This window comes from Phaenicophaeus curvirostris, chromosome 1, assembly GCF_032191515.1.
Source record: "Phaenicophaeus curvirostris isolate KB17595 chromosome 1, BPBGC_Pcur_1.0, whole genome shotgun sequence".
In the NCBI taxonomy this organism is placed as follows: Eukaryota; Metazoa; Chordata; class Aves; order Cuculiformes; family Cuculidae; genus Phaenicophaeus; species Phaenicophaeus curvirostris.
Window position 1 is genome coordinate 166,888,970 of NC_091392.1, and position 25,601 is coordinate 166,914,570.

The 25,601-nt window shown below is 40.6% G+C and overlaps 2 protein-coding genes across 3 annotated transcripts in view; one reads left to right on the forward strand and one right to left on the reverse strand.

Annotated features, from left to right (window-relative positions):
• BORA (BORA aurora kinase A activator) overlaps positions 1–14,993 on the reverse strand; it is a 17,084-nt gene extending 2,091 nt beyond the window's left edge. For both annotated transcript variants that reach the window (XM_069880463.1, XM_069880455.1), the window contains exons 1-10: positions 14,817–14,993; positions 13,793–13,899; positions 9,721–9,766; positions 8,317–8,398; positions 7,080–7,145; positions 6,282–6,338; positions 4,802–5,019; positions 3,334–3,484; positions 1,470–2,071; positions 953–1,084 (exon numbers count right to left, since the gene is read on the reverse strand). In XM_069880463.1, coding sequence (XP_069736564.1) covers positions 953–1,084; positions 1,470–2,071; positions 3,334–3,484; positions 4,802–5,019; positions 6,282–6,338; positions 7,080–7,145; positions 8,317–8,398; positions 9,721–9,766; positions 13,793–13,899; positions 14,817–14,972 — 1,617 coding nt within the window. In that variant the 5' untranslated portion in view covers positions 14,973–14,993. The remainder of the gene's footprint in view (positions 1–952; positions 1,085–1,469; positions 2,072–3,333; positions 3,485–4,801; positions 5,020–6,281; positions 6,339–7,079; positions 7,146–8,316; positions 8,399–9,720; positions 9,767–13,792; positions 13,900–14,816) is intronic.
• Positions 14,994–17,597: 2,604 nt separating this feature from the next.
• Positions 17,598–25,091, forward strand: MZT1 (mitotic spindle organizing protein 1). The gene is made up of 3 exons (XM_069880390.1): positions 17,598–17,680; positions 22,842–22,987; positions 24,555–25,091. Exons 1-3 carry the CDS (start codon positions 17,632–17,634, stop codon positions 24,576–24,578), a joined length of 219 nt encoding a protein of 72 aa, XP_069736491.1. The 5' UTR covers positions 17,598–17,631; the 3' UTR covers positions 24,579–25,091.
• The last annotated feature ends 510 nt before the right edge of the window (positions 25,092–25,601 follow it).

The window sequence follows — 25,601 nt, forward strand, 5'->3', positions numbered from 1 at the left end:
AGGGCTGAATGAGCTTGCCAGTACTGTCTCCCCTTAAAAATCTGTAAACAATACTAAGTTGTAAACCATAAACTCTTACGTTTATAAGACTGCAAGACTAATTACTAAGTGAGAGATGACTTTGACTTTCTCCTCCAATTAGAATCATAGAATCACCAGGTTGGAAGAGACCCACCGGATCATCAAGTCCAACCATTCCTATCAATCACTAAACCATGTCCCTCAGCACCTCGTCCACCCGTGCCTTAAACACCTCCAGGGAAGGTGACTCAACCACCTCCCTGGGCAGCCTGTTAAATTAAACTAGCCTTGCTTCCCATTCTCTGGAAGAAGGAAAACTCCTTCCCACCAGTCATAAGATTGAGCTTGGGAGCCTTGGCTGGAAAAAATATTGTTTTCTGCAGTTTTTTGGTTTGTTTGTTTTTAAGATTGGTCTAAGTAATTAAACAACTACACAAGCAGAAAGTTCCCCACCAAGTCCCCACACCAGCTATGGTCTACGAAACTTGAGGCTAGTTTATGAAAAGAGGAGGCAGACAATTTTTCAAAAAAAAACATGTTTCTCCCCAGGCAACATTTAAAACATTTAAAAACTTAGCAATAAAAAAAAAAAGGAGGAAGAACAACAAACAGAAAAGAAAAAAATAAGAGCTAGAGCACAAGGCATCTGCCATAAGCAGCCTCAACTACTTTTTATGGAGATACTTTAGTTTTCTCTGAAACTACCTTTGGCTTTGTCATGGAACATGTTAATTTTATTGCCAGCTTACAATAATTGTCCTGCATTTATTTCTTGCTTTCAACCTAACACTTTAAATGATACTAGGTGAACATGCTCTGTTGTCATCCGACAGTCTCTCCCCTCCCTCAGGCTTGCTGAAAATAAATTAAATAGGGAATGGATGCTTTAGATGGGAAGCCTATCACTTTTGTATCACCATTTAACACCTACCTTTGTTCTAAGAAGCTGAGATTTATTCTGAAGCATGTTGGTATTCACATCATTTTCTCTGCAACTGTTTTCAGTCCCCACAGCATCCATAATGCTGCTTCCACATGTCTGCGTATTGTACCCACTGTCCACCTGAAAGCAAGAAGCAAGGCTTTAAAAACAGACTGCAATTTTTCACCAATTTTTCACCCTCAGATTCTCATACCTGATATGACTTGCATTTAATTATCAGAACTTAATCCAACAAACCAACTACCACCAGTTAATAGCAAACAAATTGAAAACTGGCCTGTCAGATTTAACTTGGATAAAGTTAAATGTGTTACTGTCCACAATAACACTAAAATAATTTATGATTGCTATGCTAACACCACTGAGAAGAAAAAGGGGATGGGAAAGGAATAAGAGACACAATACAACCTGCATGCCACATCCAGTAAGAGAATATAGACAGTTACTTCCAGAATGGCATACATAACAGAGAAGCAAAATTAAAAAAAAAAAAGTTTACATTTACCTGAATACTACTGTTGTCACAGGGAATTGTGCTGCTTTCTGCAAGGGGTGACATGCACATGCGAGAGTTTTCAATACTGAAAGTAATCCCTGTCATAAAGCTGGTCATGGGTGCATTGCTGTTGCCAACTGTGTCTTTTATCCAAGTGTTTTCCTCTGATGCTTCAGCAGCATCAGCCATATCTACTGTATTATTTTCCTTTGAGCCTTCTATATCCTGAAGCGACAACAACCTTTGATGACAAGCTTCCGTGCAATTTGGTGTGATAGACATAGTTGCTACAACGAGATGTGTACCATGTGCAAAAGTATCACCGTCTTGCTGACATAGGTTTACTCCGTTAACCATTTCTGGGAAGCCAGTTTCTGCTGGAGAAGCATTTTCCTTGTCTTCCTCAGCCTCGCTATGATTTTCAACTGTAATTGGTATTCTAATGACAGAAGTCTGATACTGGGCAGTTCCTCTACATGCTCCAAGTCTCATAGGAGAGCAATTTTTAATTGGAGAACAACCATCTATATAAGGAGTTCTTGTACTTGGAGGTGTCATTCTATTTGAGGAAGAAGGAATATCTGGGGAACAGAATTTAAATTTTCTTTGGTCTGTTCACAGAAAAGAAAAAAAAAAACAAAAAAACAACCAAAGTTAGTCTATTCTTTGTCAGATGGAGATAGAATCATAAAACCACTGAAGTTGGAAAAGATCTCTAAGATCATCAAGTTAAATCAACACCAACGTGCCTACTAAACCACATCCTGAAGTGCCACATCTACAAGTTTTTTGAACAGCTCCAGAGATTAAGACTCCACTGCTTACCTGGGCAGCCTCTTCCAATGCTCCACCACTTTCAGCAGAGAATTTTTATTTACTAGCCAATCTAAACCTCCCTTGACACAACTTGAGGCCATTTCCTGTTGTCCTAGTCAAGTTAGTCATCAACCTCAAAACCCTACAGTCTTCCAATAGTTTTATCAGACTACCTAGTATTTCACTGAGCATGGCCTCCCAGCTCCAAAGGGGAATTTAAACTGCATTTCAATTATCAGTGTAAAGGCAAGTTTTCAATCCTGTTTTAACCACTAAATGTGTTTCCTATGACACAGCTTCTTGTATTGAAGGCCTTCCATTTTCAAATGGCAATACCACAAGTAGTTCACAAGAAAAACATGTGAAGGCTTGTTCTGTGGCTTTCTTCCAAAAATAAAATATATAGTTGCACAGATTCTATAGAAATTTAAAAGAATGCAGGGTAGGAATAAAATTTTCAAGAAAATCAAACCTATCCAATCTCCATGTGTAATGGTGGTGAAACACCACAAAGCTCAGAGCAGAGTTGCATATAAATGTGATGTTAAATCTTTCCAGACAATGGATGAAACAAAATATAGACATTTTCTAGAGCAACAAGGACAAAATGTCTACTATTTCTTCACCAGACAGTTTTATTTCAAGTAATCTTGATGTCACATGATTTGAAAACGTAAGCTACGATCTTTGTCCAATGAAAATGCTTCCAGAATGCTAAAGCAGAACTGTGACCTGATGTAGTTCAGGCATGAGTTTAAACATCCTCATCACACGAGATTAACCCTTTAAATTTTTTTCATTCCTATTATGACTCAATTCCTTCTTTTAAAAGATTTCCCCTAGCCCTTCTTTTGCAAGCAGATACACCTATATCATTAAGATATTTCACCGCTAAACAGTAAATGTGTCATACAGGAGGAGTCTGCTGGTCTGCCAAGCACAGTAAGTCACCTCCAAATAGAAAAAAGTTTGGTTAAGAACACATCACTTTTTAATATCAAAGTATATAAATCAACAAACACACATATAAAAAAATACATATATAATTAAATCATACCTGACAGTGGTGTCTTTCTTATATGAAAAGGAATTGGTGAAAATGTAGAACCATTTTCTGCAGGAGATCCCTCTGGAAATGGGGGACTGGTTATACTTCCCAGACTGTAAGTCCTTGTTCCTCCCTGAATAGGACTTGAGGAAAATTGACCCTTTGGTAAAAAAAATAAATAAAAAAGGCATGTTTTCATAATGTAAACTGACTAATACACACACATATATAAAGTATTCTAATTAAAAAGCTTAATACAGCAGCACTGAGGAAAGCAAATCCTCTGCAACTGCTCAGTGACAATCTCTATCATTAGTTTAGCTTAAATATTCCAGTTGCAGCTCTTCACTTGGACTTTATGCCTCCACACAGGATAAGAGCAGTGGACTTAAACTGTCATATAATGCCAACTAAGACTATAATATCTGTACTACTTAAGAACTATGAAAAGCCTAAATGGGGAATTAATGCTATTAGTGTATAAAGCCAAGCATTTAAACTCAGTTTCTTACTCATAACAATGCAGATGAAAGCCAGCCACTATCTATATTTGAATGGAATCCATGTTATCAAATTATTTAACTCAGCAGCAGACAAAATACTTTTCCCCAAGAGAAAAAGAATAGTGGTTGTGATCTTGCTTAAGAATATGGTACAAAAAGAAAATTCACTTTCAGCAGTACAGTTATGTTGTAGGAATTCTTTACTAGGTTAACATAACGAGTACTTTTTCTTCCTAAGCCACACTCTTTGCTGGGGTAACATTTTTTAAACACACTTCAGCTGCCAAACAGATGAAACTATGGCACCTAAAAGAGTTTAGCTGTGCTATGTCCCCTGGGGAATAAGATTCACGTCGCTTAATTTAAAGAAAACCAGACCTTATGGTCTGTTTTCTAATAAATGTCTATTCACTGGAAATCTCTGATCAATGGAATAGAAAAAAACCTTATATAGCACTGTGTTCAAAGACCTGCAAGTCATTCCTTCCACCATAAATGAGTTTATGAACTAGAAGGGAAATAATTATACCACTTTCTCATATCAAATAGTATTTCAGACAGCAGTTCATGCATTTAAAAATGCCTTTATTTTGTATATGCATTTTATGCAAAAAATAGTTTCAACATACTTTCAGTAAGTCTTGAATATGTATCAGTTTCTACTTCCTTCTCCTAATATAAAATTAAAGTATAATTCCTTCTATACAAAAGAACAGCAGCACAACATAAGAATTTGATATAATAAAGAGTCAGTAATGTATTCTTTCAAGACTTTTTTTTGTTCCCATAATGTTTTTCCTGAATTTGAAAGAAAACAACAACCCTTTGGTCTAATACCGTACTCTCCCATATTAAAAAAAATGGTTGTTCATCATCAAGTCTGTTAGAACACAAAATCTGTAAAACCTGCTTTAAGAATCACTCTTGTGTCAGCTAGGTCACATCCCATCCAGCCCCCAAGCCAGGCTACTTACTGAGCTAGATGTTTCCAGAGGGCTTCTGCACCGAACTGGAGATATGTCAATTGAACAAATCACTCCAAGTGCCTGACTGCTGCATGGACTATGTAGAGAAGGGGACAAACACTCGGATACGCTTCCATTTTCTTCTAGAAATAGCTTTCTTCTGAGTGATGAAGAGCTCAGATTTTCCTGAGACTGATCTGCAAATTCATCCGTTCTAAAATATTCACCTAGAAATGTGGAGAAGTTGTTTCCGATAAGAATGCAAGAAATAAAAACATCGTCCACTACAGAGACATATATAACTAAATTAAAACACTTAATCTAATTTATCAACACAGCAGGTAATTAAACTTATCCCAAAGAACCACTTGTTGTCATTACAAAAAGTCGACCCTGTCTACAAAGGTTCCACTTCTGCCTATCATCCTTTGATACAGAGCCTGCATTAAAAAAAAAAATATTGACTAAGCATCTACTTACTGGCCTTCTCTCAAATTTGTATTACTCTTCACATTTGACTTGTGAAAAATGGGTTATTATACTACTCAAGAAACACTAGACCCTTTTTCAGGCATCCCATGTGCTTTGATGGTCATCATGATACAAAGGCAAACTAGATTCAACTCGAAGAAAATGAAAGCAACAAGCAGTTTACAGTAGAAAAGCACAGAGATGGTAACAAAGAAGCTTTACAATGTACTGAGACATTTCTTGTAGATTAAATTTCTCATAAATTCACAAACTATACATTGATGGAAGCATTTTTAAGACAAAACTCAAAAGCAATAGATATGGTTGTGGTTTTCAGTTTTAATTTTGATGATCCACAATCAGGGTTGTGAACTTCAACACTGGGATAGAAAGAAGCCAAAAAAATGAGGTGGCCATACGCACTATGCCCATATTTGAACTGTTGAGAACAAGCCTTTCCAGCCCTCTTGCCTGATAAGCTGACAACAAATGCTTGATACAGCAGTTACAATCAGACTGTTAATTTGGACTTCTTGTCTCCCCACTGGGCCATCACGGCTTTTTTCTGCCTCCGCACAACTACTAGTCACAACCACGGCTTCAGTTAAATTAATGGCACAGAACTAGAGCACAACTTTGCTCAAGGCAAGGTTGGGCTATGAGCCTTGATGTCCAGCAATCTGCAAGTCTAACAGCTTTGCCAAGTTAAATAACTGCTCTGTTCTGGAGAGGCAGGGTGTCTTCTGCTGAATACCTTTTATGCATTCAGAATTGTTAAGCGATTTCCAACTGTCCTCCATATCCTTTCCCTTTTAAATTATATGATTTGAGTGTAAACATAAAGATAAGTCATATGTCCCACGCAACACACAATAACATCTATTTAGAACACATACTTTAAAACTCTCATTCATACATTAGGTTTTCAACATTTCTTAAGACCAAAAACCCCAAAGAATACAAACCCAAGTTTTCTAATTAGACATTTATAATTAAATTTAGATATTGCATGACATACCTAGTATTTTCTCTAAATTAAAATCCACTGGCAAAGACAGTACTGTCTGGCAAGCAGCTGCAATGAATAAAACCAACAAAATTAGCTTGCAGTGACCATTTACTAGAACTGTAGAAACAAAAAATCACTTTCAAATTGCACTGGAATTGAGCTATTTAAGTTAAAGTTGCAATAAGAAAAAGTGTTAATTACAGCTAGGATCCCAATTCGACAACACCATATGCAGCATTCTCAGGCATAGAGATAAAACAAGGATTGTAACATAAAAGCCTCTAGAGACATTCTTAACTGAGGAAAGAGGTCTCTGAAGAAAGAAAGGATTCAAAACAAAATGGGAGAAAGATCAGAAAAACACCCTGGAGGAAAACATTACTTAGTTATCTGAAATGAAATAGTTTAAAAGATGCCTTAAGATTTCTGCTATTTATTTGGCAGAGAAAGCAGTAAAGATTCTCTAACCCAAAATGATCCAACACATTAAAGGTTCCTTGAAACTGTAATTTACCCATAAACCTGAGGCTTATATGCACTTTAATATAGAAAAAGTGCATATATTGAACTGGAAAAAATGCTCTCTAAAGTCTACAGAGGACTTTTACTTCTGAGAAAATATGAAAGAGTATAATAGAATTAAATTACTATGAGGTAATTATAATGAATAGTATCACACAGTTCCAAGAAAAAAGTTTCTACAGTAATATTAACAAAAAAATTCCCTTTTGAAATTAAATAGCCATTAAAAATGGTTTATTTCACTTCAAAGAAAGCCTGTGATTTCAGACGTTGCCTTTTACCCACCATTGCTTTTCCCAGGCTGCAAAGTTAGCTGTCTTCCAATTGGAGAAATACTATTTAGATCTATGGCTGCAAAACAGATAAGAACTTAAATTTAAGAATGCATTGCATATAGAGTTTTGAAATCTTAGCAGCAGTAGTTAGAATATTTAATACAACTAATCAAAATTTTTGCACCAAAGTCTGGGAAAGATGAGAAAGGAGAACTGAAGAAAAGTTACCATTATAGCTGATTAAGAGAATTTCAACACCTTTCTATTAAGAAAAACTTAGTGAAATAGAATCAGCTTTGCTTCAAATCTCTGTCTCCTGCAGGCTTCTCTACATTACAGATTTAAACTCAGTTTATTGTTAGCCACAGAGGCTGGGTTCAAGTAAAAACCATTTCCAGAAAATCATGCAGTCCAACACACAGACAAAAATAAAATCTAACACTCTACTTATTTTATACAGCTATGGAACACACTAGACCGTTTTCTTTCACCACTCACTCAGGTCTAGGATTATGGCTCTGCCCAAGAAGTGATGATCCTACAAATGACAACTAAAAATGCACTATCCACAAGCTGCATCTCCTTGATAAAATATTTTAACAGGTGAGCCTCTTCCAAATCTTTCAAAAAGTCCCAACTAAATAATTTACTAGCAAATAATACTGAATGCTAACAGCACCTTATAGCTGACATTTGTGCAGCCTGTAATCCACTTGGTATATATTCTGTTGGTTAAACATAAACTTTAACAGCGGCATTAATAATAAAATCCAATAAAAGGTATAAATTAAATTTAGAAACCCCACAACCCTACACAGTAATAGTCAGCTAGCAGGACATTGAAAGGAAAACAAGAATTCACATAAGGAAAGGTACTCATTTCCTATACATTTGTATTGGCAGGAAAGCAGTCAGAGTAAGTCAGATGTGCAGACAGCAGAAGGGAGGGAGGAAGGAATCAGGAGGGAGGGAGGGATGAAGCAGGAGGGAGGGAGGGAGGGATGAAGCAGGAGGGAGGGAGGGAGGGATGAAGCAGGAGATGTGGCTATTAGCAGTATTGACACAGTAAAGTTATGAGTGTAAATTAAACTGGCTGGAGACAGGTTAAGAAAGGAAAAAGATTTAAAAACTTGAAGCAAGGCTACAAAAGTGAGAAATTCTGAAATATTATGGATTAATAACTTATTTTTAAACAAGAAAGCACTGGGAGAGAACAGCTAAAAATCACACACACAAAAGCAACTTACTTCTAGTTGAATTAAATTGAGAAACTTGCTTGCCTTCATGCTCAGTCCAGGGAGATGGAACTATGAGTCTCTTTGTAAAAAACTAGAGTAGAATAGAAAGAAACCATCTAAGCATCTTTTTAAGTTGGAGACTCTCAACTTAAATTTAGATTTGGACCCTGAACAAGAAGAAATTAAGTCATCACTTTTACTACTCAGTGCTCTGTATTACAATTTTAACTCTTCTGTCTCCCAATCCTATACTTATCCCTTATACTCAAATATTTCATTTTTTCAGGCCAAGAGAGATTAAAGAAAAAAGAATTTGAATTGAAGACAACTTCCAAGTTCTTACGACATGTACCACCTTAGATCTTTCAAGACTGCAGAGAAAAAACTGCACAGAAGTTTCATTTGACACTAATTATCAATTTTAAAATCTGAATTTTCTCTACCATACTTACTGCACTTATTCCAATTTTCAGTTTGTTAAATTGTTGTATTTTAACAATTGAGGTATTTTGCAGAAGTGCTTCAGACACCGCAGTAATAGTAAAAGAAGCAGACAATGAAAGCTTTCTGGCAATGTTATTAGTGTATTTGACTAAACTAGCAGTAAAACATTTATGAGTACTTTGAACTAGAAACTGCATCTGCTGCCACAGCTCCACTCTACAACACCCTGACGCTGAGATGAGCACTATTACCTAACTCCAAGAAATACATGGCAAATCCTGTTCTCCCAATAAAAGCGAGACTTAAAGCAAACGAAAAAAAAAAATCAGCTTGAAATACCCAACGATTAAAGGCATAATTTTTATCAGAGACTTGGTTTCAAGCTGTTCAACTGCATAATCCATTAGTTTATGCCTCACAAAGAAGGAATGCCCTTTTTAATACAGACTTAGAACAGCAGACTATCTTGGCTGCAGGTCAACTAGCTAGCACCTTTACAAGAACAGAAAACACATTTTTGTCTATAGGGACAGAAACTGTTAACAGCATGACATAATATGAAAGGGTCAATAACACTAAGGAAGGCTTGCCTATCAGAGCCTCATTTTATTTCATGTTTTTAAATTGAAATAATATTGAAGATTTCTATAGTGAAGATTTTCTTCTCTGCTAGACAGGTGGAGAGTAAAAAAATTAAATCAGGTACATTCCACTAGCCAAGCAACATAAAAGAAAAATCTGCTGTTTCCACACATAGGTGTATGAAAGAAGATGGGAAGAAAAAGATTGTATGGATTCCAACTCCAACTGCAAGGGATGAGGACACAAAATTACTTTCTTACTGACCAGTAAAACAGAACTGGCTTCTGAGTTTTAAAATCCTTGAAATCCTGTAATAGACATGGATCTTTTTTTGTAGATAAGTAGCTAAAACAAATCAATACTTGATAGCACAGCAAGTTTTATTACCTCCTCAATGGCTTTTTGCCTTCTGTCTTCTGTCTCCTTATCAATTCTGAGTAACAAAAAACAACTCCATTATCAAAGCCATCACATAATTGGAAAAAAACCAGTAAAGTCCAACCATGTAATCTTTCACAGATGCTTGAGAAACATTATAAATGAAACCACATCAAATCTTATGCTTTTACTGTTATGTGCAATAATATAGTAGTATAAGTTTAGAAATAAAAATGCACTTGTAAGTTACCTCAGTTCCTTTGAAAAAGATCTGTACTGTTTATAAGTACATACTTACAAATCCTCTATTTATTCCTTGTATCAGCAAGTATCTTAAACAGGACAAAAGCTCAATCATAACTGATATTCCAAAACAATCCATACAGTTATGTTGAACTTGTCAAATGAATGGACTTTACTGTTACAGTTGTCATTAGATTAGGCTTGTAAAAATTTGTCAGTACAAAATTAAACAATAAAAAACAGCTGTAAGGAACAAAAAGAGCAACAGAAGATACTCTCGGAATGTCTGCATTCTCAAATTCGTGACACTGCCCACTTTCCTAGCAGTTCCCCCCTTCATGTAGCTACTCTCCCATATTTTTTTCAGTATACAATACTCTATTTCAGTTTGAACCAATTAACACATTCCCTCATGCAGCTTTTTAAAAAAAAAAAGAGAAAACCAACCTAGGTTAACTATTGTAATTACTTCAGTCATCTTCAAATGACATGTGAGATTCTACAACTGCACTTCCTTTAATAGCCACCCACAAGTCACTTTCAGTCACTACTATAATTTATAAGCTTCAAAAATTTTACAGTGAATCAATGATTATTCATCATCTTTGCTGAACTGCATTATACATTCAGACACTGCAGTGGACCTGAGTTATCCCCAAATAATTTTAGAAGTCAGTCAGATAAGACATTGTTAGGTACACAAACACATATAGATGTACCTAATATATACACAGACTTTCCCTCAAAGCCGTCTTTCTCTGATGCTAATCAGACTTTGAATAGATCTGCATACTTGGACATGCCATCTTCAACTAGACCTGCACAGATGCCAAAATGACAGTTCTATGAAAACATTTGCACAAAATCCAGTTATTGTACCAAGCAAATAAGCATACGATCATTGTATATTTATGCATAGTGGATCACGAGTAATAAGAGTCTTTACAAGCCTGATTACAAGGGAGAAACAGGGGAACCAGGAAAACAGTTCCCTCTAAAAGTGTTGGTTAGTGCACAAGAGGATGCTTTGCCTTTAGTGCTTAACTCCAGGAAAACACCACAGTGAAAATGTCATGTGTTTTAACAAGAATAAAAACAAGCCAGTCTTGTAAGCATTTTAGAGCAATGGAGCACTTGCAACTCTGACAGACCATGCAAGATGCAGTACAATTTTTTCAATGCTTAACACAGAATCATAGAATAACCAGGTTGGAAGAGACCCACCGGATCATCGAGTCCAACCATTCCTATCAAACACTAAACCATGCCCCTTAGCACCTCGTCCACCCGTGCCTTAAACACCTCCAGGGAAGGTGACTCAACCACCTCCCTGGGTAGCCTGTTCCAGTGCCAAATGACCCTTTCTGTGAAAATTTTTTCCTAATGTCCAGCCTAAATCTCCCCTGGCGGAGCTTGAGGCCATTCCCTCTTGTCCTGTCCCCCGTCACCTGGGAGAAGAGGCCAGCACCCTCCTCTCTACAACCTCCTTTCAGGTAGTTATAGAGAGCAATGAGGTCTCCCCTCAGCCTCCTCTTCTCCAGGCTAAATAAAAAAGAGGAGAAAAATTAGTGGACAGGACTGTGTCACTGTGTCTACTCAGTTACTGACAGACTATTTTTCACTAAGACAGTCTGCCAGAAAAAAGTTGTCCTAGTCTCAAGCAGTGCAGTAAACACGGCATATGGATGATGCCCAGTTTATGGAAACTCTGATACTGCGCAAAACCTGGTTTACACTGATACATACTAAACTTCAGAAAGTGCTCATGAGATTTTACTCTGTGCTGCTACCCAAACTGTTTACATTGCATAATGGAGACTTAACAGTTTGAAATAGTTACACTCCATAAAGCAGTATTTATGAAATGTAAATTAAAATTAGTCACCAAACTCATACATGCACATACATCTATATGCATTTAACCACGTTTCCAGCCACAAGAAATAACCACCTCAGTCTGTACTACACTGCAATATTCAAACATGAGCACAGCAACTCTACACATAGACAAACTAGACACTTCCTAGTCATATCAGAGGGGTGGAGCACCTCTCATGCGAGGACAGGTTGGGGTTGTTCAGCCTAGAGAAGAGAAGGCTCTGAAGACACCTTATAGCAACCTTCCAGTACGTGAACGGGCTACAAGAAAGCTGCAGAGGGACTTTATACAAAGGCTTGTAGAGATAGGACTAGGGCGAATGGCTATAAATTGGAGAGGGGCAGATTTAGACTAGACATAAGGAAGAACTTCATGATGAAGGTGGGGGAACAGGTTGCCGAGGAAAGTGTTGACTGCCCCATCCCTGGAGGTGTTCAAGGCCAGGTTGGATGGGGCCTTGGGCAGACTGGTCTAGTGCGACACGTCCCTGCTCACGGCAAGGGAGTTGGAACTAGATGATCTTTAAGGTCCCTTCCAACCCAAACTATTTTATGGTCCTATGATATCAGACAATTCAAAATAAAAATCACAGTGGGTACAGAACAGTGGGACAGACTGAAAGGACCTACTGAGACAATGCATGTTTATATCTATAGGCCATACTACTAATCACCGTTGGAACCGTCACCCAAGCCACCTAAATTAAACCTAGTTTGTGCGTCTCCTAATAGGTTTCAAGAAACAATGTAATCAACTCCCTAAAAACATGAGGCTTAAGGCTTTATAACATGTAAGAAACATTAGTCTGAAACCTACTGACTGCTAGAGGAATATCAAGATGTTAAGAAAAATGATTAACATTAAGACAGAGCAACTGACAAATAGAGCTGAGAACAGTTATATTCTTTCTACATCTCCACTGCAGCAAGAAATCAATATTTGTTCATATAACTCTTCCTTTTCAAAATGAGAGACTTAGCTACAGTCAGACAGTAAGAACAATAGGTCAAATTCACAATATTGGGAGGCCTCTTGCCCTAACCATCCCTTTGTCTGTCTTTCATTTCACTAACAGGACTTGAGAGTTCTATAGGCATAAACAGGATTGGCAGACTTTTATTTTCTGTAACTGTGGTGCTTCATGCCATGAGGCAAAATGGTTTGTTCAAGTTCATATCTGAGAAATGTACGGCAGCATTTACAGGATTCACCACTGGCAGCCTTGCCTTGGCATGCTGTCCTGTACTATCAGTAAGACTTCAAGGTGAGCTGTGAATAACAAGCCTGTTTTACTTACTCACTTGTTTTGCCCATGGAAGTTGTTTTCAGACAAACGAAAAGTTGAGATCAAGGTCCCCAAATTATTTCAAGTAACTAGCCATAGAATCATAGAATCACTAGGTTGGAAAGGACCCACTGGATTGAGTCCAGCCATTCCTATCAATTCCTATCAAGGGCCATCTCCTTCTCCTCAAGGACAACAAGCTTATGGGTCTTCCCTCCTTCACATGAAGCCAAATCTACACCTTTCAAAAACAGTACTGGCTTACCTAGCTACTTTTCCCATGTCTACCCTGCTGCAAAAGCCCCCAAGACGAGAGAAGCTTACACTTTATAGGATTCACTATGGAACACTCTGGGAAGATTAATTGCATTGAGACAAGGAGAGGTATCTTGGTAATAATCATTGGCAAGATATTTTCTTGCTTCCAGTGTCTGCTTTTATCTGGCCGTCTTCCAAACTACAATCAGAGTGGATCAGCAATTCTTAATATGAAAAAAAAGCAATACAGAGGCAGCCTCATCTAAATACCATATCCTCATCAGGGGCACATAAAAATCTGTTTAAAATATCTGAATAATAAGTCTTTAATGCTGGGCTGAAATGTCAATAAAGCAGAAGAACAGCATTCTAATATTCAAGCTAAGTTAACTGCAGCAAAACAGATGGCAAGTTACCTAGCATGACTCAAATGCATTGCTTGACGTCGAACATCTTCCGAGTCAATTTCCACAGGATTTATTAGAGCAAGCTGCTCAATAGACCATCTAAATTTTCCTGGTGTCTGAAAGAAAAAAAAAAAAAAAGGAACATCTTAATGCTTGCTAGACTGAAAAGATAAAAATAAAACCACAGGATAAAGTCAATCGAGCTTCTTTATCCTGGTAGGGTATTACACTGATTTACAAGATAACACGAAGTGAACAGTTACAGCTAAAATTTACAAACTGAAGTGTCAATTTCTTCTCAATTTCTGAGGACATATCTTTCTGAGGACAATAATTTCTGAGGACAATATCTTTCTACTAAAGATACAGAACCTGGGATAAAATTTAGTTACTTCTAGATTGCCATAATCAAACTTGCAGTTCCATGAAAACCCAGTGTCTGCATCTAACCCAAATTATCAAATAACAGATCAGCCTTCCTTTCACCACACATTTCCAAGAAGGCTTAGGAGTTGTAACCCCATGCAAAGTCTCAGTCAATGCCATGCACAGTTCGAAACAAAGCCCAATTAAAAAAATAAAGCAGCTTCACCCCTTTATTTAACATGTAATTACAAAAGACTGTTCCAGTAGGTATTCGAAAAACAGAAGTGCAATTAAGTTTTAATTGCATCCAGCCAACTTAGCACATAAGTAGGAGCTGGCTTTGTTTCAGGTTAAGTAGGATGACAGCGCCACATACAACAACTGTCCATTTTCTACTTCCAACTGGTTTTAGCACTCAGTGGGTAGATGCTCATCTACTGCTGCACCTAACAGCTAAAGAAGGAAAAAACAACACAACGGGAAGGTAAGAAGGCTGACAATGTTATTATTAAAAGCAGGATACTCCTGCAATCAAAAGACACACCAAATACCCCCAGAATTCTTTGGGTTAGTATATAAAGTATGCTAAATAAAATAGACTTTTTAATGCATTTCAAAACATTAACACTGTATTCATATAGTTGGGCAAGTGAAGACTAGATCTTACAGATGAGGATTTTGTTGATTTAAACACCAAAGGACTGGAGACAATCTGCTCCTGAAGAGTATAATAATCACTGGGGCTTTCAAAAGGATTCAGGAATGTGACTCGTCCTGGAGTTTCTGGTGTTATTTGCATTTTAGCTTCTCGTGTATCACCCATAACACTAAACTATACCTAGAAAAGAGAATGCAGGTGGGGAAAAAAGGAAATTATAATTTTGACTTGAAGATATCAGGACATGATCAACCACTTCTAAGGAGCAAAAAAACATTTAAAAGACAAACAAAAACTAAGTTAGTTTTGGCTTGGACCTGCTGACGTGAAAAGTTGATAAATAAGGCTGGTAGGAAGAACAGTTGAAATAAGAATCTAGGAAAACTGAGAAAAGAAACAACACTGAAAAGTGTTACAACAAATAAGAAAAACCACCAAACAAAACAGAAAAAAAACCAACAAAAGAAAACCACCATAATAAAAGAAACATTGGCGAAGCCGAAGGGAGTGAAGGGGAGGGGAGAAAGCAAGGAGGGAAGGGGGGGAAAAAGCAAGGAGGGAAGAGGGGGGGAAAAAGCAAGGAGGGAGGAGGGGGGGAAAAGCAAGGAGGGAAGAGGGGGGGAAAAGCAAGGAGGGAAGAGGGGGGGGAAAAGCAAGGAGGGAAGAGGGGGGGGAAAAGCAAGGAGGGAAGGGGGGGGGAAAAGCAAGGAGGGAAGAGGGGGGAAAAGCAAGGAGGGAAGAGGGGGGAAAAGCAAGGAGGGAAGAGGGGGGGAAAAGCAAGGAGGGAAGAGGGGGGGAAAAGCAAGGAGGGAAGAGGGGGGGGAAAAGCAAGGAGGGAAGAGGGGGGGAAAAGCAAGGAGGGAAGAGGGGGGGGAAAAGCAAGGAGGGAAGAGGGGGGAAAAGCAAGGAGGGAAGAGGGGGGGAAAAGCAAGGAGGGAAGAGGGGGGGAAAAGCAAGGAGGGAAGAGGGGGGGAAAAGCAAGGAGGGAAGAGGGGGGGAAAAGCAAGGAGGGAAGAGGGGGGGAAAGCAAGCAGGGAAGAGGGGGGAAAAGCAAGCAGGGAAGAGGGGGGAAAAGCAAGCAGGGAAGAGGGGGGAAAAGCAAGCAGGGAAGAGGGGGGGAAAAGCAAGGAGGGAAGAGGGGGGAAAAGCAAGGAGGGAAGAGGGGGGAAAAGCAAGGAGGGAAGAGGGGGGAAAAGCAAGGAGGGAAGAGGGGGGAAAAGCAAGGAGGGAAGAGGGGGGGAAAAGCAAGGAGGGAAGAGGGGGGGGAAAAGCAAGGAGGGAAGGGGGGGGAAAAGCAAGGAGGGAAGAGGGGGGGGAAAAGCAAGGAGGGAAGAGGGGGGAAAAGCAAGGAGGGAAGAGGGGGGGAAAAGCAAGGAGGGAAGAGGGGGGGAAAAGCAAGGAGGGAAGAGGGGGGGGAAAAGCAAGGAGGGAAGAGGGGGGGGAAAAGCAAGGAGGGAAGAGGGGGGGGAAAAGCAAGGAGGGAAGAGGGGGGAAAAGCAAGGAGGGAAGGGGGGGGAAAAGCAAGGAGGGAAGAGGGGGGGAAAAGCAAGGAGGGAAGAGGGGGGGGAAAAGCAAGGAGGGAAGGGGGGGGGAAAAGCAAGGAGGGAAGAGGGGGGGGAAAAGCAAGGAGGGAAGAGGGGGGAAAAGCAAGGAGGGAAGAGGGGGGGAAAAGCAAGGAGGGAAGAGGGGGGGAAAAGCAAGGAGGGAAGAGGGGGGGGAAAAGCAAGGAGGGAAGAGGGGGGGGAAAAGCAAGGAGGGAAGAGGGGGGGGAAAAGCAAGGAGGGAAGAGGGGGGAAAAGCAAGGAGGGAAGGGGGGGGGAAAAGCAAGGAGGGAAGAGGGGGGGGAAAAGCAAGGAGGGAAGAGGGGGGGGAAAAGCAAGGAGGGAAGAGGGGGGGAAAAGCAAGCAGGGAAGAGGGGGGAAAAGCAAGCAGGGAAGAGGGGGGGAAAAGCAAGCAGGGAAGAGGGGGGAAAAGCAAGGAGGGAAGAGGGGGGAAAAGCAAGGAGGGAAGAGGGGGGAAAAGCAAGGAGGGAAGAGGGGGGAAAAGCAAGGAGGGAAGAGGGGGGGAAGGAAGGAGGGAAGAGGGGGGGAAGGAAGGAGGGAAGAGGGGGGGAAGGAAGGAGGGAAGAGGGGGGGAAGGAAGGAGGGAAGAGGGGGGGAAGGAAGGAGGGAAGAGGGGGGAAAAGGAAGGAGGGAAGAGGGGGGAAAAGGAAGGAGGGAAGAGGGGGAAAAGGAAGGAGGGAAGAGGGGGGAAAAGGAAGGAGGGAGGGGGGAGAGGGGAGGGGGGAGGGGGGAGAAGGAAGGAGGGGGGGGAGAAAGAAGGGGGGGGGGAGGGAAGGCGGGGGGAGAAGGAAGGAAGGGAGAACGGGGTAGAAGGACCGTCGGCTCTGCTGCCACAGCGGCTGCCCGGGAGCACGGTTCCCCCGGGGAGGTGCCCTCCTCGCCCTTCTCGTCCCCGTTTCCCCCAGCCCGGAGCCGCCCGGCCTGGGGGCAGCAGGTACCTCGCCAGTCACCGGGCCGCCCCGCTCATACTCGCCCGGACCCGCAGCGCCCGCCGCGCCGCGCCGGGGCCGCTCTTTAACTCGCCCCGCCCCCCACCCGCGCGGGCCAATCGCGGCGCGCGGGAGCCGCCGCCGGGCCAATGGCTGCGAGCCCCGCTCTCGAACGGGCCAATCGGCGGCAGCGCCGCGGCACGAATTCGAACGGAGTCCCGCCCCCCGCCCTGCGCGGCCAATCGACACCCGGGGCCGCGGGGGGGGGCGGGCGCGCGCCTGTACTGGTGCCGGTTCCGGTTCCGGTTCCGGGGGGCCGCGGGCCGGGGCGCCATGGCCAGCAACGCCGCCAGCTTGAACGCGGTGCGGGAGACCATGGACGGTGGGTGGCGGCGACGGGGCGGGACCCGGCTCTCTCGGGGCTTGTCATGGAGTCGTGGGACGGTTTGAGTGCGAAGGGACCTCAGTGATCATCCGGCTCCAACCGCCCTGCCAAGTGCAGGGACGCCTCCCACCCGACCAGGCTGCCCAAGGCCCCATCCAGCCCGGCCTTGAGCACCTCCCGGGATGGGGCAGCCACAGTTTCCCTGAGCAACCTGTGTCAGTGCCTTATAGCGCTCATGTTGAGGAATTTCTTCCTAATGTCTACTCTAAACCCCCTCCCCAATCCCACTTGCAGACGTTTCCACTCGTTCTGTCACTACATGTCCTTGTAAACAGTCCTTCCCCAGCTTTCCTGTAGCCCTTTCAGGTATTGGAAGGTTGCTACAAGGTCTCCCTGGAACCTTCTCCAGGCTGAACAGCCCCAACTCTCTCAGCCTGTCCCCATGGTAGAGGTGCCTGTTTCTGATAAAGCCAAGATGCCATTGGCCTTCTTGGCCACCTGGGCACACTGCTGGCTCGTATTCAGTCAGCTGTCAACCAACACCCCCATGTCCCTCTCCTCCAGGCAGCTTTCTAGACAGGCTTCTCCTACTCTGTAGCACTGCATAGGGTTGTTGTGCCCCAAGTGCAGGACCTGGCACTTGGCCTTGTTAAACCTCATGCCATTGGACTCTGCCCAGCGGTCCAGCCTGTTCAGATCCCTTTGCAGAGCATCCCTACCCTTCAGCAGATCGACACTTCCACCCAGCTTAGTGTTGTCCGCAAACTTGCTAAGGGTGCACTTGATGCCTTCATCCAGGTCATTGATAAAGACATTGAACAGGGCTGGACCCAGCACTGAGCCCTGGAGGACACCACTTGTGACTGGCCTCCAGCTGGATTTAACTCCATTTACCACAACTGTGTTCAGGCCATCCAATCAATTTTCCACCCAGGAGAATGTCCACTTGTCGAGGCAAGAGACTGACAGTTTCCTATGCAGAATGCTGTGAGAAACTGTGTCAAAGGTTTTAGCGTAGTCCAGAAAGACTAGATCTACAGCCTTGCACTCATCAATGTTCAAGAAGCATTTGGACAGTGCCCTTAGATAACCTGGTGTGAATGTTGGGGTTGGCCTATGCAGGGACAGAACTTGGACTCGTTGATCCTTGTGGGTCACTACCAATTCAGGCCACTATATGAATCTATGGATTTGATAGATAGACTGTTCAATGGATAAGGAATTGGTTGGATAGTTGCATTCAGAGATTAGTGATCAACAGCTTGATGGTCCAGATGGAGATCCATGACAAGTGGTGTCCCTCGGGGGTCATTACTGAGACTAGTGCTGTTTAATATTTTCTTCAGTGATTCAGACAGTGAGATCGAGTGCACCCTTTGTAAGTTTGCGGATGGCATCAAGCTGACTGCTGCAGTTGTCACACCAGAAAGACAGGATGTCATCCAGAGGGACCTGGACAAGCTTGAGAAGTGGGCCTGTGTGAACCTCACAAGGTCCAACAAGGGCAGGTGCAAGATCCTACACCTGGATTGGGGCAATGTCTGGTTTCAATACTGGATGGGGGATGGTGTGATTGAGAGCTGCCCTGTGCAGAAGGTCTTGGAGGTGCTGATTAATGAGAAGCTTGAAATGAGCTGGCAATGTCCACTTTCAGTCTGTAAGGCCAAGCATATCCTGGGCTGCATCAATTGAAGTGTGGCCAGCAGGTCAAGGAAGAGGTTTCTGCCCCTCTACTCCTCTCTCGTGAAACTACTTGGAGTATTGTGTCCGCTTCTGGAATTCCCAACATTAGAAAGCTATGGAAGTGTTGGAGCGAGTCCAGAAGAGGGCCACAAAGATGATCAGAGGGTTGGAGCACCTCTGCTGTGAGTACAGGCTGAGAGAGTTGGGGTTATTCAGCATGGAGAAGAGAAGGCTCCAAGGAGACCTTACAGTGACCTTCCAGTAGCTGAAGGGGGCCTACAGGAAGGCTGGAGAGGAACTGTTCACAAGGGTATGTGACTAGGACTAGAGGACTAGAGGGAATGGCTATAAATCGGAGGGGAGAAGATTTAGAGTAGACGTTGAAGAAATTCTTCACGATGAGGGTGGTGAGACACTGGAACAGGTTGCCCAGGGAAGCTGTGGCTGCCCCATCTCTGGAGGTGTTCAAGGCCAGCTTGGATGGGGCCTTGGGCAGCCTGATCTAGTGGGAGGTGTCCCTGTCTGTGGTAGGGGTGTTGGAACTGGATGGTCTTTAAGGTCCCTTCCAATCCAAACCTTCCTGTGATTCTGTGATTCTATAGTCTTGTTCCTGCGGATGACTACTGAAGTAGATTACTTGAGAAGTTAATTGCAGAATTAGAGTAGCTTAGGATACAAAAAATTGGTTCTTCTGTAGGATGGAGAATGTGAGAAGTGGCATTGGGAGTAGTGGGAGATATTTCCAAGATTTATAAGCTATGAGAAATGTCAAGGGGGCGAGTAACGATCAGATGTTCACTTTCTTTTTCCAGCCTGATTGTGAGAAGTCAAAGCTGGCAGGTTGAGGAGACATATCTTAGTGATACGTAGCGTGAAACTTCGGAAGTCCATGGAAGGGCTATGCCAAAAGCTCATAGGGATTTCAGGCACAGTGGAAGCTTGCCAAGAAGTGCCCTGAGGGTTGTTAAATAAGAAAACTCTATCTGGAAATGTTCTAATGAGGGACTAGAGATTGTGTGCAGGGGGACATTGCTTTGAGTTTGTTATTTCTCATGATCTTCCCTTGTATTATAGCTATAGCTGCTGTAACATAACAATTCCATAGCAAATACCTTCATGAGTTTAACTGGTGTAAAAATCAGCATTTCAGCTGCTCATCTACCCAGTTCTGACCTGCTGCTGGAGGCAAGTTATGACCAGCTGGATTATTATGGCTGCTCTGATGCTTCAAGAGGATAAAACCATTCTGTGCAGATGGAAAGAGATTTGTTTGGGAAGGACAGTGGTACTAAGTTCTCCTGACTGTACTGACACTGTACTTTCTGCACTTCTGCAGGAATGCTTTAGATCCATGGGACGATATGTGGATTTAAAAACAAAGAAAGGCTTTTGAAAACTGCTATAGAAAGTGTACTAGCCTTCAGATTTAGGAGCCCAGGCTTCCTATGTAACAATGTGTATATTTTATTTAGGATAGACATTCATAATTTAATCTCTTCCTGATGTCAGGTGTTTTTACAAGAAAAGAAATTTCTATTAACTTAAAACTACACTTAATCCTTAAAGATTTTGTTAAGTAGAGTCTTAGATTAATGATTGAACTTTTACTGCATTCAATAAATAAGTTGGTTTGGTTTTTTACTGTTCAGAGTAACAATCTTTTAATTTCCATTTTAAGAATATTTGGTGAAGTAACTGCAAATGTAAAGCATTGATAGCTGTCCACGTAATTAGATTTTTCTTGATGAAGGCCCATCATAAGCAGTAGCAAAAATATGTTTAAGATAATTATTTAGACCTTTTTAAATAAAACATGAAATCTGTGATGCATCTTAACTTACTGCATAAAAAGTAAGCACCTGATGGAAGTAACTGGATTGATATTAAAGTGTTCTTTTATATCTAGTAATTTAGACAAGTAAAATGCATAATCTAGAATGTCAGATATAAATGTTCAGTAGCCTTTCTCTGCAGAATTGCTGTTAAGAGCTCAATATTTTTGGTGGACAAATCGCTGCGCCTTTCTGCCAAAGATGCTGCCTCGACACCTATTATAAACTGGTGACCACAACTCTTGCTGACATAGGAAATTGGAACAACTTACCTTTGGTTAGGTTACTGCTCTGCCTTCAGATACATCACAAGCTTAGTGAATTTTATGATGAACTTCAGATGATTAAAGAAAGCAAGAACTGTTTGTTTCTGAGAAGGTGTCAGTTCTGTAGCTCTTAATGTTCAATGGCATTTTACTGCAAATGCATCAATTTGTTATTGCTGTATCTGGCTGTTGAAGGTGCTTTCATGTGGACAGGGCGTGCATGTGTAATGTGTTGGAAACTGCTTTCAAGCCAGTGGGAACAGAAAGCCTTGTTGGGAGCTAAAAAGCTTCCCTGTGGCTTGTAGGTAGGGCTTTGGTCTGACAAATGGCGTTTGTGTCTTAAACTTGTGAATATTCTTAATCCAACCTACTTGTCTGAGCTTCAAGAGTATTGTTACACCTGGAAGTATTTTTCATAGCATCTGATGTTTCCCTGCATCTTCAGGGGAATTAACTGGACAGATTAGGCCTTTCATGTCTTGATCTGGATAGGTGTGACTGAGGGTGTGCTGCAGTGGAGTATTGTAACTGTCAAGTGGACAGTAGTGACTTGCCATGCTGCTTTTATATGGTGAGAAAGACTACCTACTTCACTTTCCCCTAGTCTGGAGGAGTTGTGATTACAGAAACAGCACGAATACCACCTGTTCAAAATCAACCTGTATTGTTAGGGTCTTAGCCTCAGGGTGGAAATCTCTGTAGCAACAAGAAATAAGATCTCAGTAAGTTATACACAAGTTACAGCAAACTGTTTAGAAGAATTAGAGAAAAGGGGTCCTCCAGGTGAGATCTAGAAGGAGAGAGTGGGAAATATGTTTGTTTCTGCCCAAATTTGACTGGCATCTCCTCCAAAACATTTCATACTGGCATGTGGTGCTGCTTTTGAGTCATGTAAAAATTGTATTGCTTGTCCTTAAACCACTAATAATATGAGACCTAAAGACAGGTTTAGCTATGGAACAGGTGGCTGGAAAATCTGACATTCTCTGTTAAAGCTTTAAGAATGTGCTTCCAGTCCATTTTAGTAGGACTTAATCAGTATCTGGAGTTCAAAAACATGTAGTATTCTTATAGCTTGCTTTTAAAATAGTTGGCAAGCACGTTAATTATTGAGTTTGTAACTTTTTTTTTTTTTTCAAACCCCACTATCCAGTATTAAGTTTGCTGAACCAGAAAAGCATGGTATGTAGGTTAGAAGCTGTGGCTACTAGCTTGTGCTGGGCACGAATGCTGTTCTTGAAGTTCAGACTGCAAGAGCTTTCCACAACTGTCAAGTTCACCTTCTAGCGTGGAAATTAAATGTTGATGAGTAACATTTTAGATGAGTGAATTTCATAGGCTCTAGGGTCTAAAATGCTTTCATTTTTTCTGTTGCAGTTCTGTTTGAGATTTCAAGAATACTAAACACTGGCTTGGATATGGAAACATTGTCTATTTGTGTGCGGCTTTGTGAGCAGGGGATAAATCCAGAAGCATTATCATCTGTTATTAAAGAACTACGTAAGGCTACAGAAGCTCTGAAGGTAATGCTTTTGCTTAAATAGCTTACAAATCTGTTTTTAAGAGTCAAATCTATGTTCAATTTGCTATACTTCAATTTGTGAATTGTACTAAGATTTAACTCATTTTTACATCAAGGAAATGAACTCTTCCATAGAAAAGGCAATGAATACAACTGAAGGTGACACGAAGAAATGCAAAGTGCTAATAAAATCTCTTCAGAAATAATTAATTCCTTTGAGTGGGAAAAAAACTCAACAACAAAAACCCACAGATTTTTATTCTGGGCACTTGTAGCCACCATTTGCCCCCTTATATGCATCATATCGCAAATAAATTGCTGCTTTCTCCTTTAATCCATATCGCCTCATTTCTAGAAGCTCAAGCCTACTTAGTATGCAGCATGCTAATGTCATCTTCATATGTTGTTTTTACCACATTAACCTGTGCTTCGAATTGCTCCAGATTCAAACAAGAGGTCATTTCATAGTGTACTTCTATGTAGGCCTTTTCATGCTTTTGCGTTTACCTGTTTAGGTAGTAGAGAAGGCAACTATGGTTTAAAAAATCATTGTTTGCCTTTTAAAGGATTTTCATTTTTTACTGTCTACCTAAACATGATTTCTTATATTTTTATCTTCTTCAATTTTATATATAAATAATTTCATATACATATATATGTATGTAAAAGATACCTACTGTATCCTATATTTGTTTATTTCTGGGGAGACAGAAGGGAAACATATCTAGCTTACCTATCTCTGTTCTGGAAGACTGCATTCTGATTCTTAGATTAAACTTACAGATTTTTTAATTGATGGATGCTAGTCAGGGCTATTTTTCACCGGTTTTTAGTTAATTTATAACTTAACATTTTTCTGTACTCATGCATAATTTATATTTGTGTACATGCTTAAATGTTTGCATATGTATATCTTTAACTATGTGCATATAAGTAATTTAGGGCTGTTTCACTGTTTCCTTTGCTTTTACTAGTTTATCATTCCCATTGCTATCCTTTGCCTGTTTGTCCCATAACTGGATTAAAATTTACAAATGTCAGTCTCCAACAACTGTACTTTGTTGGCTGGGTTCATTTATTCAGTAATAAAGATACTTACTTGTGACTGTGATCAAATAATTGTCAGTGTGATTTATGCAGTTATGGTGAGTGTCATTCTTCTAAGTTTTATGTTACTAATTTATTTGTATGAGTGAGAGTATTAATTACTATAAATTGTACAAAGAAGTAAACTCCAGAGGAAAAAAATTAATGCATTTGAACAGTTCTTGAAAGCATTAGGGTAAAATGTACAGCACACAAGCTGCTCAGATACAGGATAGACAATTTAACAGAAACAAGCAGTAATGGCTACGTTAATAAAGGCTAATGGCAGTTGACAGTATTATTTTTTTAAAATGGAAGTATTCATTGGAGACACTACACATGATCTAATTTTCATAAGGAGTATATTTTTAGACATTCAAGTTCTCTAGGTAAATTAAAATAGTTACAAGAAAAGATTAAATTTCATCTATGTGGTGTCTGCTTTTGGTGACTGGCAATAAATGGTTTTTTTCTGTTTCTAGGCCGCTGAAAATATGACAGGCTGACATGGGAGAAGATTTCTGTGTGAGAAGAATGCCAAGTTAAAGTTAACGGAGAGTCTGAAGATTGCCACTATTCAGAAGAATAAGTGCATGTGTATGTGTGAAAGTTTCAGAGTATTTCTGTAATCTTCTTGAAAAAGATGGTAAATAGAACAGCTTTGAAAGGTTTTTTAATAAGACTTGATGTGTGTGAATATAATGCAGTTGTTCTTCATTGGTATCAAGTATTTTTTAAACCGTGTCAGATACTGGATACTTGCTGAACTTACTAGCGTGTAGCAACAGATGTTATAACAAGTGTAGCTAGGTAATGCATCCTTTATAATATATATACTAATATATCCTGGCTTTTATCTCTTGCATTGGTGAAAAGCTACGTGTACAGTTTTGCTTTTGCTTTACAGACCAGATAAGAATGAAGCCTATCCTGACTTTATTGTAAGTTAGAGTAAGGATAGTGACTTCAGTCTCAATCTAAAAGTATGCAATAAAGCACTTTTGATAATGTAGATAATGGGTTGTCATTTTGAATCAAATTGCTCTAAAAAGTTCTTTTTTTAACTTCAGTAGTAAAGGAACTCCAGTTATCCAGCAGAAATTTATGTAAATTTACATTCTATATTACATGGAATTTTTTTTACAGGGTTCAGATGCTATGTTTGTTATACTTGTTCTGATTATTAGACCTAAAAATACTAAGGCTAAATTGTTCTTTCTTATTCAAACCATATATATTTGGTTGGTGGAAATCAAGGAGTCTTAAACAGTTATAGGAATATCTTCTAATTCAGCACTAGGAATCCTCACAGATGCCAAAACAACTGTTTATAGTATACACAGTAAATTGATTAGCATGTTACTTTCCAGTAAATATCCTTGCATCCAGGAATTCTACTTCATAAGAAAATGGTTTCTTATCTATTCTGCTGCTGCTATTTAAGCTTTTTTGATATTTTTTTTGTGAGCATGGCTTCAAGGTGTAGTGTTACATGTCTTTCTGCAGTTCTTCACAGTTTGCTGTAGCCT

Coding starts and splice junctions, on each gene's coding strand:
- MZT1 (XM_069880390.1), top strand. CDS start 17,632: ATGGCCAGCAACGCCGCCAGCTTGAACGCGGTGCGGGAGACCATGGAC. Junction 17,681..22,841: donor GGTGCGGGAGACCATGGACG/GTGGGTGGCGGC, acceptor TTTCTGTTGCAG/TTCTGTTTGAGATTTCAAGA. Junction 22,988..24,554: donor AGGCTACAGAAGCTCTGAAG/GTAATGCTTTTG, acceptor TTCTGTTTCTAG/GCCGCTGAAAATATGACAGG.